This window comes from Mus musculus, chromosome X, assembly GCF_000001635.26.
Source record: "Mus musculus strain C57BL/6J chromosome X, GRCm38.p6 C57BL/6J".
Taxonomy (NCBI): domain Eukaryota; kingdom Metazoa; phylum Chordata; class Mammalia; order Rodentia; family Muridae; genus Mus; species Mus musculus.
This window is the reverse complement of record NC_000086.7, coordinates 138,778,058-138,803,764: the sequence shown is the minus strand read 5'-3', so window position 1 is coordinate 138,803,764 and position 25,707 is coordinate 138,778,058. Positions and strand designations below refer to the sequence as shown.

General features: G+C 36.5%; 1 protein-coding gene across 1 annotated transcript in view; it reads right to left on the bottom strand.

Annotated features, from left to right (window-relative positions):
• The window catches only part of Il1rapl2 (interleukin 1 receptor accessory protein-like 2), a 1,278,324-nt gene that overhangs the window by 45,313 nt on the left and 1,207,304 nt on the right, over positions 1-25,707 (bottom strand). The window contains exon 7 of the mRNA NM_030688.2: positions 14,076-14,205. Coding sequence (NP_109613.1) covers positions 14,076-14,205 — 130 coding nt within the window. The remainder of the gene's footprint in view (positions 1-14,075; positions 14,206-25,707) is intronic.

The following is a 25,707-nucleotide window of genomic DNA, read 5'->3' as shown; positions in this document are numbered from 1 at the left end:
TACACTTCAAAGTGTAGAAGAATTTGAAAATTTTTATCATTAAGAAGTGATAAATACTTAAGAGGATATGTTTATTAAATTGATGTATATACCTATATTGAATCATAATATATACCTGTATTGAATCATTATATCTATACCATCAATATGTATAAAATTTATTATTTTTCTTAAAATAAATTCAAAGTATATGAGAAATATGTAGTATATATACATTTAACTCTGCCATTTTATATAAGATAGTTTAATATCTATAAAATTTTGATGTCTTTCACAGGTCTAGGTGACAATAGCACATGGAAATTGTATGACGTCTGTGTTTTACTGGGAAAAAGTCCCAAGTACTTTTAAGTTTCTTCCAGTAGAAGTAGCGTTCTTAGTCATTTATTGAAATGCTGCATTGAATATTGTAGTGAATATTGTAGTCTGTTTGCTTTATTGCACACCCATATCATGAACTCTGTTACTCCACAAGTACTATAATGTCCAGAGAGTAAAGAGTTGGGACCAATAGAATAGCTTAGTAGGTAAAAGCACTTGTTACAAAAACCAATGACTTGAGCTTAATTCCTTTAACCCATAAAAAAAAAAAAAAACCCTGATGCAGAGGTATACATCTGTAATCTCTGCCCTTTCCGGTGAGATGGAAAGCAGAGAAAAATCATTTAGAAGCTGGCAGACTCACTAGTCTGGGAGTATGACAACAAGAAGCAAGACCCTACATCAACAAGATGGGAGGAAAGATTTTCCTTCTACCAATTGTCCTTGGACCTACACACTTAGGCCATGCCACAGTCCTGTGCACAAATAATTAGCTATGCCCTGGTGATTGTGTGGTTGAATTGGAACTGCAGCTTGATGGTACTGCTCAGCACATCAAGTTATCATACTATTTACCACCAGGCTGGCAAAAGAGCAGAATTGGAAGCAGGTTCTACTAAAGATGTGTATGTTTTTATTATTTTGTTGTTGTTGTTGTTGTTGTTATTTTTCACATTTAGAACATCACATTTATTGTGTGAAACAGTCTTGTTTTCTTCTCAAAAACATAGTTATAATATGGTCTAATATGTGCAATATAACAATACACATGAACACTAAAAGAAACACTATTTTGTTTACAAGCAAGAGTAGAACTTCAGGTATTCGCGATTAACTCTCTTTTGTGTTGTGTCTATGTTACAGATACTTCTGTTTTGTTTTTGTTTTTGTTTTCTTTTTGTTTTTTTTTTTCAAGTTTTTCAAGACAGGGTTTCTCTGTGTAGCCCTGGCTGTCCTGGAACTCACTCTGTAGACCAGACTGGCTTCAAACTCAGAAATCCACCCGCCTCTGCCTCCTGAGTGTGGGGATTAAAGGTGTACGCCACCAAGCCTGGCCTTTACAGATACTTTTATTCAAGCTATTATGCATTGTACAGTTTTATGTGAAATGTGCATATTAAAATACTCAAATTAATAACATACATTGTAGCCTACTAAAGGAAATAACATTCAAATAAGATCTTTCTTTTTTGGGTTTTTTGAACAAGCATGTGTGCATTCGTTTATTTATCTTTTTTTAGAGGTTTTGTTCATTTACATTTCAAATGCTATCCCCTTTCCTAGTTTCCTCTCCGCAAATCCCCTAGACCCTCCATGTTGTTATTTTGAAATCATAGTCTGAAGCATTATAAACTTGGGACTCTGAATTTATAAGTAAGCAATGAGGTGAGACTGGTAACTGTACTATTCCTGTAGATGTCTGTTGTCTGCTCACCTAAAGAGCAAAACCTAAAAGAAGCGCTCTGGAAGGGAATGGCAACATAGCATTTAGATAAAGAACATAGATGCAATGAATTATTAGCCAAGTGTTGGTTAATTGAATTGGACAGGGCTGGGAATTAAGGCTAACTGAATTTTCTGTACACCTGGGATTTAAATAAAAAACTGTGTTGGTTTCTTAATTGAGGTAAATAGTACTATAATGTTTAAATCCAATTTTCATTCACTGTAAATACTCCCTTCAACCAAATTGAGTCTTCCTTTGATGTCTTAGTATCATGCAGAGTATCTGGGTTATTATTCTGAATTATTAGCAATCATTGTCCAGAGATGATGACTGAGAATATGAAAGATAGGAGGTATGCTTAAAAAAACCTTTTAATTGAATAAATCTCTCTTTTGATGTGATGTGTTCCCTTTTTTTCCCCTATTAAAACCTTGTTAGTCCAAGACCAGCATCAAGTCTGTAGTCTGACAAGACCAGATTTATTGACTCAATACATTGAGGAGAGGCAGTCCAGCAGCTGTCAACTGATCTTTGATTTTAAAAAGTATAACATTAAGATTTAAAAAAAATCTGAGGAGGTCAGAGGGAAGAATTGGTAATTGCTGGGTTGGTTTCTGGAGTAGCATAAGAGAAGGGGAATTAACTTGGGCTTGCATTTTGTCAGGAAGTAAGGGTAGCTTACCTATTGGGTATACTTAGTAGTAAATGTTGATAACAAAGCAGATCTGGGCATCATTGGTAGGGAAGCAGTAATCACTCAAGGGAGGACGGTTCCTTCTGGCATTTTACAACTGCTACATGACCCTGGGAGAAGCAGTGTTTTCTGTTAACTTTGCAGCTGGCTTTATCTGTCTGTCCTCCCACCCTGATTAATGGCAGGTTGCTTATTCTCACTCCATACTGACTTTCACTCTTTCAGTCCCGGGAAAGTTTTGTCTCTCTGCAGCCCATATGTGGAATGCTCCAGAACATTCTGGACAACAGAGGATTCTTGAGAGATATGGTTTTATGAGTTCAATCTAGGCGAATTGTACTTGTAAACAGCTGAAGGGAAGCGCTTACCTTATCTCTAAACCTTTGTTTCTTTAGTTGCCAAGTAAGGAGAATGCTGTTTAGTTCAGCTGACTACCATGGGACTCCAAATGTGATTTAGAATGTCAAATGGTTTTGCAATATTCCGAATTTTATAAAACGGGAAACAGTATTGTTGTTATTAATATCGTAATTCTTTTCCAGCAAAACCTACAATCCAAGACTAAATAGGGTTGAGGCTGGGGTGTCTAAAGTACACTCAGCAAATGAAGAGAAGTTAATCAATAGGTCTTAGATGGACTTTAAATATTTTATGTATGTATCAAGGTTAAAACTCAATGTGGAAATGTGAATAGTGAATGCCATTCCTCCTTCAAAAAATGATATTTCAGAGAAATGACAGTTTTCAGATTAATGGCAATTAAGGCTGACCTAGGCTAAAAACCATGCTGCCTATAAAAGCTTTATTTTCTATCGAAGCTTTTGTGTGATTTATAAAATATACTTTCATATATAGCGGTGTTATGATTTTCGATTTATTTCAATCAAAAGAAAATGACTGATTCATGTTCCTTCGTCTGGTAGCTGGGCAGAGTGAGTAAAGAGACTCCTTTTGAAGCCTAACTCTGGGAAGATCAAGCATATGTGGAGTGCTTAAAGGCACTGACAAAATGTGTGTGAAGTTGCCAGAACAGAGTCTGTCGTTTGCTCTGGGACTCTAGTTATTTCCTCTACATAGGCACCAGTGACATAAAGACATTTGGATAAATGATGGATACATATATGACCCTGTCCCCCTAGTGCGACAACTACTTGCAACATAATCTCTGCATGTATATATGCTGATATCCACATAGTATGTGATTGCCTTACAAAACACTTCTCGGAATATACTCCTTTCATTTAGTGACACATAAGTGTTGTATGAGGAAATATACATGTCGCTATGGTTTTGTCAGAAAAGTTTATTTTTAAAACTTGCGTATGCTTTTTTGTTGTATGTGCGGACATGCATGTCCCAGAGCATTTTGGAGGTCAGAGGATAACTTGTGGATATCAGTGTTCTCTTCATCATATGGACCTGCATCATCAGGTTTGGCTGTAAGTACTTATCTTACTGGACGAGAAGTGTGTGTTCATAATAGGTTATTTGGTAGCTTCTCAATAGTCACTTTAAGGATAAAATATTTTAATTTATATCTATTTTCTCTTTTGTTAGAGTATCACATTCATTCATCCATAGAGAACATGTTAACTTCCAGGCACGACAAGAAGGCAAGAAGGAACTAAAAGCAAGAGGGAAGAAATCAATACTCAAAGCAATCGAAGTCTATATTCACTTTGTAGCCTTTCATGAACTGAGCGGAAATGAAATTATTTGCATTTTAAGAAGTGTTTCTGATAAACCTGAAGAGAGATTGAATATGTGTTTGGAGGCCAACAATTATAAAAATTTTGGTAAATTGTTTTATAGTGTTGCCAGAGGAGAACACATTTGTAATTGGTAGAGCAATTCTTTGAGTGAGATTCATAATAGAAGATTATTCTCTATTGGAGGAAAGCAATTATGAAATTCATCCAGACTCTTTAACCAATTAGATACAACTTACATCCCTGAGGAATTTTTAAAGTCTTTTCCTCTTTTTGTTTAATAAGATTGTGTCAATGTTATCTGGAATTTTTACTACTAACGTGGAATATATACCTCAGTAGCAAATTTGTATATATTATTATTAATTATTATATAAAGTATTAATATATACATATATTTAATTTTTGAATCTTGAATATTAACTTAAAGGAATTCATGAACGCACGCACAATTGAAGAAGACTTTCTAAGATGCTCATCCTCAAAGGCTAGCCCTTCCTGTGAATTCTTTATTTCTAATTTGAAAAAAGTTTTCATTCAGCTTTCGCAGGCTTATAGAAATTATAAAGCCCTTCACAGTAAGAGCCCGGATTGATTCTCTTCTAATGATTATTTGAATTATCTGAAAAGACATGCTGAATTTTGGAGGAGATTTCTTGGAATCATTTCATATCACAGAATATCTAAAGAAAACTACAGGGCACACATGAAAATCTCACCACTTCTACAAATTACATCTTACATAGCCAGTAGAAGAGTTTTGGTGTAATTGTCTGGGACAGGCTGGCAAGTGTGATTTAGATACGTCATTATGGATTCAGATTTTCTTGTGGATCAGTTTTTATTTTAGCAATCCCAGAGACATGGAAAAGCTACACCTATCCTTTCTTAAAGTGAAATTATACAGAATATGTGCAAATCAGGAGGTGTTAGGAAACATCAGGAATGAAAGTGACCCTTAAAGCAAACAAGAAGAGTCCTGAAACCTTGGCAGGATTTGCACTCAAAGACTGGACAAGCCACTGGAAAATTGCTGTGTTCAGAGGTTGCACTTCCTGAAGATCAAGGAACATTTATCATTGGCCATCCTGTGACAGTAAATATCAGAGTATTTTATCTAGGTAGCATATTTTATTTTATTTGTTTTTAAAATGTTTTTAATTGAAACAGAACTACATTATTTTCATCATCCATTTCTTCCCTCTAGTCCTGTCCCTCAGGTATCTTCACCCTCCTGAATCTTATGCCTTCCTCTTCTTTGGGAAAGATGTTACAAGTTGCAATACATACTCATAAGCCAAAGCTGCCTCCAGGCCCAGGAAATGAGAGTCTAGGCAGAAGGGCTGGCTCTTCATTTGTCAATTGCCTGATGACTCCTTAGTTACACTTTCTGTTATATTTACTTTACAATGAACTTTAAGAAGATTAATAAGTAGTAATTGAAATGTTAATGGAGTTTCATACATCAGCTCTATACACATAAATAGCACACACTAAGCAAATAGATTAGCCTTTCCCTTTCCACTTCCCAATCTCTAACAATCATCATTATACTTCCAGGTAATGCACTGTTGATAATGCACATACAGCTCAAGAACTACAACATGATTAAAATTTAGCCAATTAGAATGCCCTTTATATAATCTATATGTTTGTGTCTCTCTTTCAAAACTCATATATTAAGAATACCAAATACATTAGTGTTAACAATTGGGCACTTGGAATTGGCTTTAGTCATGAAGGCCTTGCTCTCATGAATAGAATTAGTGCTTTTATGAAAGGGATAAAAGAAAGCTACTTTGCCCCTTCTGTTATGTGAAGACACACTGAGGATGCCTCTTTTGAAGAACAGGACCACAGCAGGCCCCAAATCTGATGGTACCTTGATCTCACCTTTCTTGACCCTCATGATGGTGACAAATATTTCTGTTGCTTATAAATTACACACTTTAAAATAGTTTATTATGATTATCTGAAGAAAGAAAGACAACCTGGGAGGAAAACATGTATCTAGAAGTCAGCTTTATTTATAGAAATGCCTGTAAAAGAAACCCTCTAATTAAAATTTTAGCATTTTGTATGTAGAGGTATGCCCACTGGAGAAAATCTGTGGGTCATAGGAGAGCTCAGATCATCTCTGGGTTCTAGTAATTATATTATCATCATTCTTTATTAAACTGTGTAATTTGTCCCAAACTGCTACACTCTGTAAAAAAAAAATCCTGTATGTTTCTTGACTTTGGAGGCTAGAAGACAGAGTCTAGTAATTAATTCCTATGTTAGCATAAGTGTCCATAGCCTGAAGGAATGCTGGAACACACACAAGCTCCTAAATAAATCACAGATCACACAATTAATATTACAAAATGGCTGGCTATGTGTTTATCTTGGCCAGGAACCCCTGCCTCTTTGTTTTTTATTTCTCTAAAGGTGTCTCTATTTAGCTAGTGGGTTTTGTAAAAATTTCAAAACAAACACTCTGCAACTTTCCACCAGTGCAAGTAAGTTATGTATTTCTCCTTAAAAAAACAAAACAAAACACAACACAACACAACAAAACAAAACAAAACAAAAACCTTTTAGTAGGGTGTTCTGAGAAACTAAAGGAAGAAAATACAATCAAATCAAAGAAACAACAGCATTTTTCAAGACCCTGATGGCTGACTCGCTTAACACCTACTAGAGTGGCTCTGGCTGTGCTCTGGCTTCACTTCATGTTTGCATGTTTTATCTTCTACCAGCTCTAGAGAACAGCAGCTTTTCTTTTGAAAATGGCGTAACTACATGTCAATGTAACTAGGCATCTGTCTTAAAAGTTAATCCTGGACAAAGAGAGGTCAGCAAAAGCTAAGGAGATCCAAATTGAAAAATGGATCTTAGTTAATGGGTATGCATTGATTTTAATTCATGTTCTAATAAATATAGAAACAGAAGTCATTAATAAAATGGGAGAAATTTGGTTAAGATAATTAGGAATTATCTGCAATATATTTACAAATTTTCTGTCCAAAAGTTTTGAGAAATATTAAGCTTGTTTGCCAAACAAATAAATCATATTTTCTAGAAGAGTCCAAAGTTTTCCAGCACTTAGACATGATAGACATTTGAGGCAATAAGAATGCTAATACTGTATTTTCCTAATAAATATTTCAATATTAAAAAGATTCCTAAGGCCAACAGCAATGGACAGGTCAAATTGGGTAGGGAAAAGCCCACTAAACCTCAGGCCTTCATGAAACACTTTAGGCAAACTGAGGAAAGCTGGGAGCAGGAGAGGTGCTCTTTCCCAGGGACACACACATTGGTGGTCCAGTGCCAAATGATCAGTCTTGGGAATATACATACAAGTAACATTATAAGAATCATAAGCAGGTTATATTCTGGGAGACATGTGTACATAGATATACAAGAACAATTAATGAGAAAAGAGGGCATGGATTTGAAGGAGAGCAGGGATGGGCACATGAGAAGGTTTAGAGGGAGGGAAGGGGAGGGAAAATGTTGAAATTATATCTTCCTCCCTAAAAAGAGAGGACAATAAAAGTGTAGAGGTTCTCACCATTAATTCAGGCATGTAGGAGGCAGAAGCAGGAGGAGTTCTGAGTTCAACACAGCCCAGTCACACAGAAATCCAGGACAGCCAAAACTGCACAGAGAGACTCTGTTAAAAGCACAAAAAGGTGGCTCCCATGTCATTAGGAAAATAATTTTGTATAATAGATTTATATCTCAAAATGCAGAAAAATGACTCATAATTTACAATTTTTCTAAAGTAACTGTGCACAGATGAGGTTAATGGGCCTGGCCAACTATAACCAGGTTTTGTTGTTGTTTGTTTGTTTGTTGCTTTTTTGAGACAGGGTTTCTCTGTGTAACAGCCCTGGCTATCCTGGAACTCTCTTTTAGACCAGGCTGGCCTAGACCTCACAGTCACCTGCCTGCCTCTACCTCTGGAATGCTGGGATTAAAGACTTGTGCTACCACTGCCCAGCTATGACTTGGTTTTGACTACAACAACAACAACAATTACTACTACTACTACTACTACTACTACTACTACTACTACATCAAATCAACTTTCATAGCAGCATTGAACTTTCTCACACAGGTGTTTTAAGGGATAGTGAGAGCACAGTAGGATGCAGACGAAAACGGGAAGAAGCCATGACAAATTTTGGTTCAAATATTGGAATGTGCTTGTCATTTGTTGAACCCTCCCCAGCTCTCTGTACTATTAGCAATTGTGAGTCCATTTACTATTTTCCAAAAATTTCATTTGTCTGTTGCATATTACTTTTCATTGTGAGTCAAAACTAGAAAACCTAAAGTAGAGGTGGTATTAAATTCAAAGTAATATGTATTTTAAAATATATTAAATACATGGGTATTTTAACAATGTAATCAATACTAATAACTATATACCATATAAACTTTTATACATTTTTTGGTTTATTTATTTCATGTTTAAATCTGTTTTGAAACACAATTTATATGTTTTTATTATTTCTGTGTATATCTGTGTGTCCTTAAAAAAATATTCCCAGACTGGTATGTAGAGTGGTTTGTAACAATAAGCCTAGATCCTAACATTTGCATCAAAGCTAAATTACTCTGCAAATTAGGAAGACATTCTTAGCCTTAATGTTTTTGCTCTTTGATTCAATGAATGTGTTCAATTAAATTATCTAATTAACAGAATACCATACTGAAAAATACTAAATGCATGTCATATATGAAGATGAACAATTAAAAATAAATTTTCCATAAGTTGCACTGAAATATAGTTTAAAATATTTGAAAATTAAGTGAAACTGTAAGTGTACACTTTATATATGATTTGTCTACTTCGTATCTAGATATTTAACTAAGCAAAAATGAAGTATAGTTGTTTATGGGCATCTGTATATTAAAGTTCATATCATCTTTACTGATTCCAAATTAGACACAACTCAAATACAAGCAACAGATAAGTGGACAGTCAAACTCTTATATGATATCTTGACATAGCAGTACTCATTGATAATAAGAGAAAGAGCTATTTATGCACATAACCCATGCCTAATCAACTTGCCAAATAAAATAATCCAAACACACAGCATATCTGCTATATTATTCTATTTATATAAAATTACAAAATGTGGACTGATTTATAGTGGCAAGAAGATTAGTGTTGTGGAAAGGATTTCAAAGAGGCACCAGGAAACAAGGGGTGATAAGTTCTTTATGGCAAGTGTTTTGCAAGCATATGCATACATCAATCAGCTTGTATGGATTGTAAACCTTAAATTGTGTGTTGTTTATTGCCTGTCAATTATAAACCAATAAAACTGTTTATTTTTAAAAATTCACTCAGTCATATCCTAGAAAGGGGAGGTAATTACTTTGGGTTCATATAATTGCTATTCTTGCTGAAGAAAACAAACTCGAAGCTTTAGGATAAAAGAAATGCAATTAGGAACTAAAGTAGGTACAAATATATTTAACACATGTCCTTTTGATGGACAGTTTCTTACTCCGAAAAGAAGTGAATAGTGGTACACTCTAAAGTAGATATAGTGATAATAATTTTAAGCTTGATTATTATAAAATGACATAAAGTAAGTTCAATTATATATGCTACAAATAAATCACTAAAGTTTACTAATATAATTGTACTAACAGAAAGCTTCAAGTTCAAGGACTTTAGAATCACTGTTTTCTGTAGAATTATGCTACGCTAGGCCACCAACACAATCAAAATGAAAGACATTGTAGAGGACACAGATTTTGGTGGGTAGGAAAAGGGGGCAACTAAGAGAGGAGTTGGGGGGAAAGAATGAGTACGATGAAAACACACTGTAGATAATTCTCAAAGAGATGATAAAAAAAAAACCTAGAAAATGACATAAAGAAAATAGCTTTATCAAAAACTCTGTTGGGGTAGTCCATGACTGAAAGTATCAGCACTAGGAAGGACCAGGAATTCAATGCTAGCCTTAGCTGTAGAATACCATACCTCGAAATACTCTTCAAGTGGCTTTATTGAGATAAAATTCAAATAAAGATGATTTTCCCATTGAAGGACTATATTTCATTGTTTTATAATGTTTTATATGGGCAATCATGATTTATGTATAGAAATATGTATTTATATGTGTATTTATTTATTTAATGTATATTGATGCTTTGCTGTATTGTATGTCTACGTGAAGGTGCTGGATCACCTGGAATTGGAGTCACAGATATTAGGTTGCTGTCATGTGTGTGCTTTTAGTTGATCCTGGAACCTCTGAAAGAGCAGCCAGTTCTCTTAACCACTGAGCCATCTCTCTAGGGCTCTCTAGAATACTTTCATTTTGTCAAAAAGAAGCCCTAGTCCAGGATTTTATTTTGGAATCTTGAAAAAATACTTGCAGTAGATAATGGTAGTGGTTTTACAATATTATGAAGTTACAAAAACCCCACTGAACTATACAATTGAAAGTGTATAAGTTGGATTTGGCAACAATTGCAAAATGTAGCAACTATTCAATATGACTCTAAGCACCACTTACAGCATCTATCCACACCAGTCTTAGACAGTCAGGAATCAACTTTACAACTCTGTAGATTTGCCATCTCTAGAAATTTCTTACAAATGAAATTACACAATATGTGCTCTTTTGCCACCAGCTTATTTTTACAGATGTTTTCAGGACTGTTCATGATATTAGTACATGCCAGTACTTCTAACTTTCTTACAAAAAATAATATTCAACTGTGTAGGTATACTACATTTTATGTTTCTATCCCATACTTGATAGACATTTAGATTTTTTCCCACTTTTCACTCATGAGAATGTTGCTACCAACATTACTATGCATATTCTTATGTGGTTATATGCTTTGATTTGTGTTACGTAAACACCTAGAAGTTATAGTGCTGCACCATCTAGTATACTATGTTTAAGCATTTAAGGATTAACTTTAGCCTCTTGGATACTTTCTCTAGATCCTCCATTGGGGGCCCTGTAATCCATCCAATAGCTGACTGTGAGCATCCACTTCTGTGTTTGCTAGGCACCGGCATAGTCTCACAAGAGACAGCTATATCAGGGTCCTTTCAGCAAAATCTTGCTAGTCAGCCTTTGGATTCTGATTATGGGATGGGTCCCTGGATATGGCAGTCTCTAGATGTTCCATCCTTTCATCACAGCTCCAAACTTTGTCTCTGTAACTCCTTCCATGGGTGTTTTGTTCTCAATTCTAAGAAGGGGCAAAGTGTTCACACTTTGGTCTTCATTCTTCTTGAGTTTCATGCGTTTAGCAAATTGTATCTTATATCTTGGGTATCCTAAGTTTCTGGGCTAATATCCACTTATCAGTGAGTATATATTGTGTGAGTTCCTTTGTGATTGGGTTACCTCACTCAGGATGATGCTACTACTTTCAAAGATGGTTTTAGAGATTATAGGCCCTAAAATAATCTATAGGTTAGAATTATTGAGTATACACATGAACATTGACTGTCAAAGGGGTAATTAAAGATTATATTTGACTTAGGGTTTTACTGCTGTGAACAGACATCATGACCAAGCCTCTTTTATAAGGATAAATTTATTTGGACTGGCTTACATGTTCAGAGTATCAGTCCAGTATCATCAAGGAGGGAACATGACAACATTCAGGCAGGCATGGTACAGGAGGAGCTAAGAGTTCTGCTCTTCATCTGAATGCTGCTAGCAGAATACTGATTTCCAGGCAGCTAGGATGAGTATCTTAAAGCCTGCACCCACAGTGACACACCTACTCAAACAGGGCCACACCTTCTAATAGTGCCACTCCCTGAGCCAAGCATATACAAATCATAACAATATCAATTTTGTTGAATATTATATAGTATGCTTTTTATGCACAGTGCTATAATATATACTCAAGAAAACTTGAGTCAATCATGATGCACATATGCCTATAGTTTTATCTATTTGGTGGGACTGTAGTGGGAGGATCCCTTGATTATAGGAATTCTAAGACCAGTCTGAACAACAAAACAAAACTCTGTCTCAGAAAACAAATACATGAAAGTACATATTAACACAAGTTCTTTGAAAAATTATATTGATTCCTACTTCATGATTCTTGATGAGAATAAAGGAAAAGTGTGCCTACACCTATCAGTATCCATTATATACCAGACTGAAAGAATATGTGTATTTTTATTGCACAAATGAGAAGCTTACGCTAGCTATAGTGATTTAAATATTCTAGGCCCATGACTAGTGGCACTATTAGGAGGTGTGGGCTTATTGGAATAGATGTGGCCTTGGAAGAAGTGTGTCATTGTGTAGGCAGGCCTTGGAGAATTCCTATGTTCAAGCTCCACCCTGTGTAGAAGAGAGATCCTCCTGGCTGCCTGCAAAAGACAATCTCTCTTCCTGGTTGCCTTCAGATCAAGATGTAGAACTCTCAGCATCTCTAGCACTATGTCTGCCTGCCCATTGCCTTGCTTCCTGTCATGATGATAATGGCCTAGACGTCTGAACCTGTAAGCCAGCCCCAATTAAATGTTGTTCTTTGTAAGAGTTACCTTGGTTACCATGTCTTTGCATAGCAATGAAACCCTAAGACACCAGCCCAACTCCTAACTTGTGTTATGAATTTTTGTCTTTATAACCAAAGATAAGCATAGTCCTTGTCCTGAACCAAAGAAACTTCTCTTTGCAACAGACAAAAATGATTACAGAGTAGCAGAACCAATCAAACGATAAATCTACAAAACAACTTACACAACTAAGGTTTGGGGAACAGTGTAGAAGACAAGGTGGAAAGATTATTAAGAGACGTGGAAACAGAGTTTGCTGTGAGATTGTATCTCCTAAGGATCAGAAGCTACACCCATAAAGTTTCACCAATATGACTTCCCAAACAGGAGATGCCCAAGGATTAAACATGATAAAGTGGATGGGGGAAAGCCCAGGAGGGCCCAGTCCTACACAAAGGGCTACAAGTGGCAAAGGGTGCTGAGAATGAGAGAAATAGTCTTCCTCAGGGAAAAGCACAGCAGTTAGTTATCCAATACAAAATGCCCAGCCCTGAAAATGTACATACAAGTAACATTATACAAAATGAGCAGGTTATATTTATGTATTTAGGAATATATATGTTCATATGCATAGATACATCAAGAAAGAATTACTGAAAAGTAGAGGCCATGGATTTGAAAGAGAGCAAGGAGAGGTTTTGGTAGGATTTGGATGCAGGAAAGGGAAGGTGAAGTGATGTAATTATATTATAATCTCAAAAATAAAAGATAAAGTTAGTCTAAAAACACAAAGCAAATGAACTGAACTGATAGTTACACACCAAGATGGTATAACAATAATAGAAAAAATGGAAACATTGAAGGAAGTGTTACACAGAAAGTTCAGTATGTTTCAGAAAATAAACTTGGAGAATCAACAGTCATTTTGGCCAAGTATCAGATTTCTACTACTACTACTACTACTACTACTACTACTACTACTACTACTACTACTACTACTACTACTACAGCTTTACAGTTATGACATGCAAAGGTTGTTTGATCCCCAAGTAGTAAATAGAGATTTGCCCAGCAAACTGAGATGTCACCTGCAAAGTTTAAAGCCTTGCTAATTACTGGCATAGAAACAGTGAGCTAAGCTTGGAAACATGATGAAATCTGCTTCAACAGCTTTGAGAGGATCATTAGATTTTTGATGGCATCTTCCAAGAACCTCAAAAAAGAGTATTAGACACTTGCAAATAAGCCTTTTTTCCCCAATGTGCATTTTAAAAGAAGGTATAACTCTTGGTCTCTCCAACATATCAGATATTAGAGAATGGAATGGTTGGTAGTTTCAATGAGCATGGTTTACTGATCAAACACAAAGACAGCAAATAAAAATCAACAAGCTGACTTCTGTACCTTATTTCACCTTCTCTAATGTGACCTGCCAGTTCTTCAATAAACTTCTCGCCTTTCATCCAGTAGATCATTGGTCCAGACTCCCCACTGAATCCAAAGAAAGCTTTGCAAGGGATGTTCAGAGGTTTACCTGAGAAAGAGAAAAAATTATAAATTAGAAAATACCTTCCCTTTTTTTATTGAGAGACAAGGATGCCAGTTAACATACATAGGCAAACTCAGAGGTGGCCTATTTTCCAACAGTTCTTGCATGTGAGAAAAAAAGTTATTATGAGGACTTTTGGGAAATCATATAAAATTTTAAGCTAATATTAAAACTGAAAAAGTAAATAAATTATTACTTTATAATATTTTAATGATACCATACCTCTCCCAAGAACTCAAGTTAAAGAATAAAAATCATGCCTAATTATTTTTCCTTTTTGAGAGTATCCCTTACATGGGCTTGCTTTTAAAATTAAAATTATTTAAGAGCATAATTTAGTTCTTGAAAAGTGTGAAAACACTTGCTATTAAGATTGTATAAGCTTTAGTTTGTTTCTTCCTATTATAATCTACTTTAAGAAAAATGATACAGAATGATTTTTAAATTTCGGGGTTGACTAAACCAAAAATTGTTGTGAAGACTACGGAATACCTCAACAGTTGGCCATCATTATTTCTCATAACATTCATGAGATCTTTCCAGAAGTGAAGGACTGAGTTGGTGAGTGCCCAGGTGGAATTAAAAAGCAAGAGGGTGACTATACATCTCTGTGTTTTCTCTCCTCTCTACACCTCTTTCTGAGTGTTTTTTAATTTCTATGAAGAAATTAAATTTCAGGAGGAGTCTGAAAACTGTGTTGAGACAGATATATTTTCATTTTGATCATGTCAATCTTGTGTTTTTTTTATTTATGAGCATCTGTAGAACAATATATTTTCAATATTTTCTTGTAATTTTTCTTGTATTTAGAATATATATAATTTACCTGAAAAGATTTTAAGTTTTCTAAACCTGAACAGGTTTTCACTTTCCTATATCTTTCTGCCTTTCACTCTCATGACATTGAAGGAACAATAAACCAGATCACAGAAAAATTAACAGATTGTGATAAGCTTTATTTTTAGGGATTCTAATCACTGAAACTTCCACTATACAAATATATATTGGTTATTTTTCTTTTTCACTATGTTGAAAAACATATGTTAAAATGTCTTTTTAAAAAAATGTGTAGGTGCCTATTACTGGCAAGATTTTTAATGAAGAAAATTATTGCAGTGTGTAAAAAGGGGGCTTCTTGAAGTGGTCCAGCAAAAATTACAGTGTCTGCCCTTTCCCTTGACACTGCATCCAAAGTACTGGCAATTTATCTTGTAATTCTTCTCTTCCCATCAGAAAGATCCTTGTTAAATAAACACAAGAGATAGATATTTCAGAAGTTTATTTTTTACTGTGCTTGGTAAATATCCTTAATCCTATGTTGATGGCCTGAAACAGTAAAACTGTTCAGCCATCATCTGCCACATTCAAAGGAGAGCTCCCTAGGGACCTTTTATCAAATAGTTATGTTGAGTATGTGCTAGAGAGGAGATACTCCTCTTCTAAGAGGCATGAGAAGGCTTTCTGCATTGATGGGAAATTGATTTTAAATGGAATTTCTCTAGGTATCTGTGACACCCACCCTATGTGACAAATCGTAGCTAGGAGTAGCTTCTGTTAGCTACTGTATTGTTTTGTCTCCATAGAGTTTGAAAGTCACTCTGTAACTCTGTGTCTAATTAGTAGAAATAGTCAACTCACATTTGCATCTGATCTTTTAAAAGTCTATCATGTAAAAAGAACTTTGTCAGTACTAAGTTAAGTGGTTTGTTCTTGTTGGTTTGGTTTGGTTTGGTTTGGTTTGGTTTGGTTTGGTTTGGTTTGGTTTGGTTTGGTTTGGTTTTTGAAAGTGGAGTACATGGACTGGCTTGCTTATCCTTTGCTCAGCATTGCTTCAATTTTGTTTCTTAAAGCGCTCTCTGAAAATCAACATTTGAAAGGTTGCCTTGAGACTTTGAAAATCTAGAAATCATAACCAGCTTTATTATTTTTGCAACTATTACTTTGCTAGATTTTTGTCCTGAAATAGATGCATTCAAGATAACGATGGACTCAGGAGAAATGTGTCTGAAGCGGTAGCACAAATATTTATATACTACTGAATTGCCTTTAGCATTAGAACCCAAGTCCAAGATTCTCTTTTCTTGCTCCTCCCTTTCTTTCTTTCATGCCTCTCATCCCCTGACTTCTCCCTCCCCTGACTTCCAATCTCCACTCTTTTGGAGATTGAACCATTGCAATTGTTCTGCTTGATTCTAAGCCCACGAAGCTTGGGGATTTCAAAGGAGATTTTCACATAAGGAAATTAAAATACAAAGAAGTTTGTGATGAACGTAGTGAAGGCAGTGTTCCTGTGCCCGTGGGGAATGGGGAGTGGGTGTTTGTAAATAAGTAGAAAGAAAAGTAGAGCAGTTGGAGAATGATGGAATCAACATCTTATTACACACTGTTCAGAAAAACAAAGATACACATCAGCAGTTTGCTGATAAATATTTAACAACTGGTATGTTAAAAATAAATATGCATGTAACACATACATTTATTATATACTTTACTGATAATAAAACAGAAAACACAACTGACAAATTATGATGAGAATAAATGAAATATTTTTATTGTGAGTGTTGTATAGTCAGTAGATTCTCAGAGAACACTTTCATTTCTTTGGAGAATTGTTATTCATAAAATCTCTTTCTGCAATGAAAAACCAATGAAGAACAAATATGAGTCTTGGTCTATGTCTTCATTGATATTAATGAGAAAGTTTAAAGTAAGATGCTAAATGAATTTTAGAGCATCGGGTGTGTGACTGATATGCTTCGATGACATGGATAAGAGATTTTATTTTGCATTTCAAATCCATATAATTATTTCTCGAAGAGCTTTTAAAGATCCCAAGATTGACTTAGCAGGTATGAGAAAACTGCAAGCAAGGGGAAATAGAAAAGGAATTTTATTTTCCATACATCTGAATATCTTCCTCTACCACGGACTTTCATTTTTTTTTATTACATATTTTCCTCAATTACATTTCCAATGCTATCCCAAAAGCCCCCATACCCTCCCCCCACTTCCCTACCCACTCATTCCCATTTATTTTGGCCCTGGTGTTCCCCTGTACTAGGGCATATAGAGTTTGCGTGTCCAATGGGCCTCTCTTTCCAGTGATGGCCGACTAGGCCATCTTTTGATACATATGCAGCTAGAGTCAAGAGCTCCGGGGTACTGGTTAGTTCATAATGTTGTCCCACCTATAGGGTTGCAGATCCCTTTAGCTCCTTGGGTACTTTCTCTAGCTCCTCCATTGGGAGCCCTGTGATCCATCCAATAGCTGACTGTGAGCATCCACTTCTGTGTTTGCTAGGCCCCGGCATAGTCTCACAAGAGACAGCTACATCTGGGTCCTTTCGATAAAATCTTGCTAGTGTGGGCAATGGTGTCAGCGTTTGGAAGCTGATTATGGGGTGGATCCCTGGATATGGCAGTCTCTACATGGTCCATCCTTTCGTCTCAGCTCCAAACTTTGTCTCTGTAACTCCTTCCATGGGTGTTTTGTTCCCAATTCTAAGGAGGGGCACAGTGTCCACACTTTGGTTGTCGTTCTTCTTGAGTTTCATGTGTTTCGCAAATTGTATCTTATATCTTGGGTATCCTAGGTTTTGGGCTAATATCCACTTATCAATGAGTACATATTGTGTGAGTTCCTTTGTGAATGTGTTACCTCACTCAGGATGATGCCCTCCAGGTCCATCCATTTGGCTAGGAATTTCATAAATTCATTGTTTTTAATAGCTGAGTAGTACTCCATTATGTAAATGTACCACATTTTCTGTATCCATTCCTCTATTGAGAGGCATCTGGGTTCTTTCCAGCTTCCAGCTATTATAAATAAGGCTGCTATGAACATAGTGGAGCATGTGTCCTTCTTAAAGGTTGGGACATCTTCTGGATATATGCCCAGGAGAGGTATTGCTGGATCCTCCGGTAGTACTATGTCCAATTTTCTGAGGAACCGCCAGACTGATTTCCAGAGTACCACGGACTTTCTAAGAATTTCTCAAGGGCAACAACTTGCTGTTTAGTATAGATGTCCCCAATCTCTGGACATTTTTTTTTTTTTTATGTTGGCCACAGCAACCATCATTGATCTTTCTTGGACACATTTTTCTACATTATTTGTTTTATCTTTAAACACTGTTTAAAGTCTTTTTAATGCTTCTCAGATTGTTCTCTTATGCCTATTTCGTGAACTGAGTCTTTTTTCATCTATGTGAATGGAAGCACACTCATGCACTCATGGCAGCTAGCCTTTTTTTTTTTGGTATGGTTTCTAATTGCATAGCTGTTTTTGTCTGTGTTTGTGATTCTTTTTACTGAGCACCTTGAGTACTGAGAACTATAATGGAATCCCCTCTGAGCACTTCCAAGCTTGCCTCTTTTCATATTGCTTGCTTGGCAAGTTTTTTTTTCTTTCTGTTTTTACCTTTTTCCTCAGAGTTGTTCACATATAAGCTAAATGAATCTTAATTCCATCTGCATGCTTTTCAGACCCAGTATCTCTAGAATATATCTGTCAGTTCACAGTTATGGCTCTGTGTTCAGTGTGAATTTCCTGAAACAATGAGGAGATTTTTCTAGTACTGTCTGCAGTTTATGGATTTTCAAGAATTGCAGGATATCTGAGCATCTAGTTCTACACTTTTTAAAAATATCATGTGTCCCAGGATTTCTCAGACACTGAGCCACCAACCAGGCAGCATACACTAGCTGGTACAAGGCCCCTGACACATATACAGCAGAGGAGTGCCTGGTCTGGCCTCAGTGAGAGAATATGCACCTCGAGAGACTTGAGGACCCAGGGACTGGGAAGGCTTGACAGGGTGGGGTGTAGAGGAGGGGGCATCCTCTTGAAGATGCGGGAGAAGGAATGGGATCAGGAACTGTTGGAGGGTGGACTGGGAGAAAGATAAGGACTGGACTGTTAAACATGATTAAAGATATCTATATCTATATCTATATCTATATCTATATCTATATCTATATCTATATCTATATCTATATCTATATCTATATCTATCTATATATATCATGTGCAGAACTCTGAGACTCTTCAGGCCCACATCTGGTTGTCATGCGTACTGGTTTTGAGTTAGCTTTTCTTTCCCAAAACCTCACACTTGCCTTACTTGCTTTGAAACTTGAAGTACACATGAACTTGTTTTAAAGTAGAATTTTCCAGTGGCTACAACAGGATCTTTGCCTTTAGCATACCAATTAAGCCTACTATGCTGCGATTGTGTCTATATAGATACCATAGGAATGTGTAAATTGGGTAACATCAGCCAGAATGATGTGAATTTTATTTATTTCATTCTCAGGAAGTTGTTAAACAACCTCCTCTTCCTCTTGCTGCTACCATAAACAGAGATCATCCTTTCTTCTCCGGGATCACACTTAGATTTGGCTTTTACGAGATAAGATGAAAAGGGGAAGAGGGTAGTCATGATGTCAACATAAAAGCTTGTCAATTTCCCACTGGGCTTTATGCATGCAAGTTTGTCCCTTTCTATGTTTTGTTTTGTTTTGTTTTGTTTTGTTTCTGAGACAGGGTTTCTCTGTATAGCCCTGGCTGTCCTGGAACTCACTCTGTAGACCAGGCTGGCCTCGAACTCAGAAATCCACCTGCCTCTGCCTCCCAAGTGCTGGGATTAAAGGCATGTGCCACCACCGCCCGGCAAGTTTGTCCATTTCAAGAGGTTTATTCATTTCCCATGAAGGGAATTCACAGTCAGAGCACACATCTCTTCTGTGCACTGGGGAGAGTGTCCTGAACTACATGCTGCAGTTTAATCAGTTAGTGACAGGAGACACAGAGCACGGAGGGATAATACCTTAGGCTGTAAGGTATATTTAAGAATTTTCTTAGTAAAAATGTCACTTTCTCTATGTAATCAAGTCTGTTTTATTTTCATGGGGAGATAAAGGGCAGACTCACAATTTTTTAAGTGGGGAATGTCTCATTTAAAGTATCTTACAGTTCATGCCATCTTTCCAAAGTAATTAAGAAGGCAAATATTGGCTGTAGATATAACTCGGTTGAAAATTCCTTCTTATCATGTGCAAGGGCCCATGTGTTCTGGTCCCAGAACAGCAAAACAGTTAAACTGATAGTAAATTAATTTAAGAAAAGAAAACGAATCCAAGGATATTGTAAGCATTTATGAGGTTTCCCCGCTGAAATGAACGAAAACACAATGTCCTATTTTGATAACAAAATTATGTTTCTTTCCCACCTCTGAGCATGTATGCATATGAATGTGCTTGTGAGTACATACTCCTGTGTCTCTGTATCTGCCCATACCCTCCACCACCCCCCCCAGGTCACCAACCCACCCACTCCCTCTTCCTGGCCCTGGCATTCCCCTATACTGGAACATCAAGCCTTCACAAGGACAAGGGCCTCTCCTCCCATGGATGTTTCACAAGGCCATCCTCTGCTACATATGCAGCTGGAGCCTTGAGTCCCTCCTTGTGTACTCTTTGGTTGGTGGTTTAGTCCCTGGGAGATCTGGGGTGGGGTCTGGTTGGTTCATATTGTTGTTCCTCCTATGGGGAAGAAAACCCCTTCAGCTCCTTTGGTCCTTTCTCTAGCGCCTCCGTTAGGGACCCTGTGCTCAGTACAATGATGGCTGAGAGCATCCAATTATGTTGACTTTTTATTCCTTTCTTTAGCTTTTCCTACCAGTCATCACAGGTTAAGTACCTATTTGGAACCAAAAATACAATGGTGAAAATGTTTGTATCTTTGCTTACTCTGAGATTCCAGTCTGAAATCGACTTAATGGGTTATTAAGGTTTAGAACAAGGCCAGAAAGAAATTGACTGGCTTTACTGAGGTCAAAGTTAAAATCAGAAGAAAGAATCCATCATTTATAATTCACTTGTTTTAATCCGTAGCAGTGTTTAATGGACTAGAGACAAAATTTGCCTTCCAATTAGTATGCATCTAGAAAAGATGTTTCCAACTACCACAGTGATCTTATGCTGCCTTTTTCTAAAACCTTGTCTTTCTCAAAGAGGGGCCCTTTACTCAAAATTCTCTAAATTTAAATTAGAAGCTAAAACCACTGAGCTACATTTTGGATTATATTTGATAGTGAGCATAACATGGTATTCACTGCCCAGGAAACAACATTCGATGATGAAGGAAAGTAAATACCTGGGAATTAATTGACCTGGGAATGAAGAAGACCTGGAAAAATATATTGATATTTTAAATAATAATAATTATTAATCAGAGGGAGAGAGAGAGAACAGGAGCTAGAAAGACATGGGAGGGATGGCATACAGAGAACAGAGCACAAGGTAAGTAAGTACCTTTCTCCCCCCTCCCCCGTGTGTGTGTGTGTGTGTGTGTGTGTGTGTGTGTGTTTTCAAGAGCTCATTTTTGAGGATGACAAAGAGCAAAGGGAATCTTTTCTTGTTAATACTATAGGGAAGTAGCATGGCAGAGTTTCAACCGAAGATGAAAAAGAACAGTTTTCACACTTATGTGTCATGGGTTGGCTTTGGTTTACAACTGGTTCAGTGTGACAAGTGATGCGATGCTTGGTAGAGGATGAGATGTTTAGAGTTAACAGGAATTGTTCTGATGAATTGCCACATAGTCTCTATCTCAATATAAGTTTCTATTATTATTTTTCCAATAGGGTAAACGACCAGAACCTCCATTTAAACTACCCTTCATGTAGGTAACCTGCTTAGTTTTTTTAACCTTTTATCCAGTCAGGTTAACGACCTATGGGCTCAGTAAATATTCTAGTACTTAGCCATATCTGCTGTCTGAAGGCTCTAGGCAGAGGCTAGACAGTACATCATGGGAAAGGCAGTGGTGTCTGAAAACTAAATTTGTGGCTTCAGCTTTCCTACCATGTTACTGTTTTGTTTCATAGATTCTCTCTCCTAATAAGCTTCAATTGTTTTCTTTTAAAAAGTGATAGGGTCAATTAAGAAATTCTAAGAATTTCTCTCAACATTCTTCCAAATTGAACATTTTAAGCAAGTGTTCTAGAACGATATATCTTAGACTATCACAGGTTTGGTGAGCTATTTCGCTTGTAGTTCTACCCCTCTTTAAAAAACAACAACAAAAACAAAAAAACAAAAAACAAGAAAAGCACTTGCTGATTATTTGAACAGAAGAATAGAGATGCAAGTCTCTGTTCCTAGGGTAGTTCTTAGCTTTAGCTTCATGATCCCAAAGCCCACGATGTTTTGTTTTGCAAGGCTAGATGTCTCTGGACTCTCAGTTCCTCTATATTCTCTAATCTCTGCTGTTTATTTCAGAGTGGGCTTCCTGCCTATGAGACCTACTTTGCCTTGAACCCTTGTTCCTTCCTAGTCTCTGGCTCTTTGCTGCTTATATTGGCTCTGATGGTCTTGGCTTATGGCCTGCTTTCCTTGACCCACTGGTCTCCAGATCTCAGCTTGACAAAAGGATTTTGAAAAGCTCTCTTGGGGGAAAGACAAAGTCCTTGGATTGTAACTTAATGTGTCTGGAAGGCCAAATCATTCTCAGCAAAATGAGATGTCATGAGAGTTGAATTAAGCAAATTTCTCCCTCTCTGTATGTGATTTCAAGAGGATGTATAGTTGCAAAAGAATTCATTTGGACTAAATTAATAGCTCAAAATTAAATGCACATTATTTGCTCTGTTGTGCTAAGTAGAAGGAAAGAACAAACCACTTCACTTGCTTTGAGATAAAATGATTTCAGTTCCTAAAATTCCTTGTATTGACCTAGAAATCTAGATTTCTCTCAGAGTCAGCCTATATAGAATTGCAGTAAACACAGAACACTAGATAAACATTGCTTTTTCTGAAAGACGCTCCCTTTGTCATTTGAAAATGTTTGATTGGAAACAGAAGTCTTTTCTTTCTTTGCTGTCTACCTTTTGCCTCATCAAAAGTAGTCTTGAATGCCATACTGATAAGATCACAATTTCTGGTGCTACAAACATCTTGCTCATCAAATCCTGCTATACAAGTCTGCAGGAGAAACGCATCAATAAAACTGCTGCATGTCTCAGTGTGCATCTGAAGACTGATCCAGGGATTACATGGTGGCTGAAGAAAACACTGATGTGTTTTTTCTGGACATGATGGTATGATCTAAACTGTGGCTATGGAAACCTTCAGAAAATCTTCAAAAATAAAAACAAAAATAAAATGTGTCAAAGTTTTAACATAGGTACCATTCACTTTGGTGAATCTCACCTGCTCTCTGCAGACTATCTTTGAGAAACTAATGCTTAAAATAATCCCACAAAGATCCTTTTATCCTTTAGAAAATAGAAGTATTGAAGTTCAATGTCCAGTTGAGAAAAATGAAATATAAAGCTATCCACAGATTGCTGATCATATTTTTGTGACTTTATTGATTTTGCAAAGTTTTGTAATGGTTCTTTTGGACTTTGAATTTCCTCTCACTGCAAATATCTGTAGTGTCACTATTCAGTATGCTATGAGTTGTAGCCTACGTGATTGACAATTACTTTATCTCTTACCAATGCCACCTTCAAGCTGCAGACACCAAGATCTAGTTCATGTCTCACATGTAACATGAAATGAACTTCAATCTCTCCTAGTGTACACTCACCTATTTCTTTTCTCTACATCATATTTTCATATGGCCATAGAGATTTGACAGTTTAGGTGTGCTCTGCTTCATATGATTTTTACAACAAACATAAACAAACAAGGCCCTTAGTGGACTTTGTTCATTTTTATTCTCACAGAAACGTGTTGTTACTACCAGTTTACAAATGAGCACACAGATGTAAAAAGGGTTAAACAATTTGTTCAAGATCATAAATATCATGCATATATTTAGATATTTAGAGTAAGACTTTAGAGCCAAAGATCCTCACCACTCTTCCATGTTACCTTTAACAAATACATGTTATGCTCTTTAATAATCTTATATTTCATATTAATTTCTCTCTGTGTCTCTGTCTCTGTCCGTCTCTGTCTGTCTCTGTCTGTCTGTCTGTCTGTCTCTGTCTCTGTCTCTGTCTCTGTCTCTCTCTCTCTCTCTCTCTCTCTCTCTCTCTCTCTCTCTCTCTCGTGTATGAGTGTGGGCGTATGTGCCTGTGCACATGCTTGCATGAGTGCATTCATGTGTGTGTACATATGCAATAGGACACATATTGACATCAGAGGACAGGACATGTTTCAGAAATCAGTTGTCAAACTTATTTCTTTACAGGAACTAGCACATTCCTGATATATATATATATATATATATATATATATATATATATATATATATATATATATTCCTGATAGCACATGCAAGATATATAAGCACATTCCAATGGTTCTTGCCTGATTTTTTGATAGCTCAATTTTCTTCATTCTGTGTGTTTTAATTGATTTTATTTTTGCTGAATTAAATGTGTTTTGTGAGTTACAACAAATACATTAGGCAGGGGGAGAATAGTAAGTCAGTGCCTTTCAATTCATGCTATTTCCTTCTTTCATTCATATGTTTTTATAAAAAAGGTATTTACTTATTCATTCTTAAATGGTAATTGTATTCTTTAACACATGGATGTAATAGTCTCTGATCACACTTTCTACACTGTCATTTCAATCCACTCCTGCTCACCCCTCCTTCCTACCAATCTTCCTTGCTCTTTCATGTGCTTTTGCTTTTACCTTGTGACCTAGTTGGTGTAACTGAGATTGTCCTTTGGAGTTTGGGATTGGAGTTAGCTACTGAAGCATGCTAGAATGATGTGGTGATGTCACTGAAGATAACACTCCCCTTTCCACAAAATGTATCAGCAGTCGGTAGCTCCCCAGGGAAGAGCAGGGCTCCATGAGGATTTTCTCTATCCATGACTGAATGTTCAGAGGTGTGTTGGTCTTATGCAGGCCCTGTGTGGGCTATTGCAGCTACTGTAAGTTCATTGTTACAAGGGCAACCTCATGTCCAGAAGAGAGCATTTCATGATCATTGTGATGAGGACAAAGGAAGAGAGGCAAGGGGAATAAAAGAAATATAGACATTATCTGGGCTGTCTTTGAGTAAGTTCCCTTATAGTAGGGTCTAATCTGAAGTAGGAGTCAGGGGGAGGATGTCACTCTTTATGTACCTGTGCAAATCAACCATACACCTATGTTTACGCAATGGTAACTGGAGAGTGATCTTCATTTGATTTTGCATGTGTTTTAGAGTTTGCCTTGAATTGTTCCATGTGAATAGAATCTTTCCTTTCCTGTGGCCACAAACCCAAGAAGACAGAGTCAGAAAGGGAGATTGCAAAGATACACTCTATTCATGGAATAAGTTCAAATAATGATTTCTGAAGGCTATGCAAACTACAGCAAATTGAGTTTTGAAGTTAGTTATTAGTTACCTCACCAGATACAAGGAGTTCCTTTCTCTTTGTGCCTCTTCTAGAGAGTATTATGATGGAAAGAAATACTCTTCTTCACAAGATAAGAAGCTCAGTTTTTATTTGACTAATTCTTTATAACTTCTGT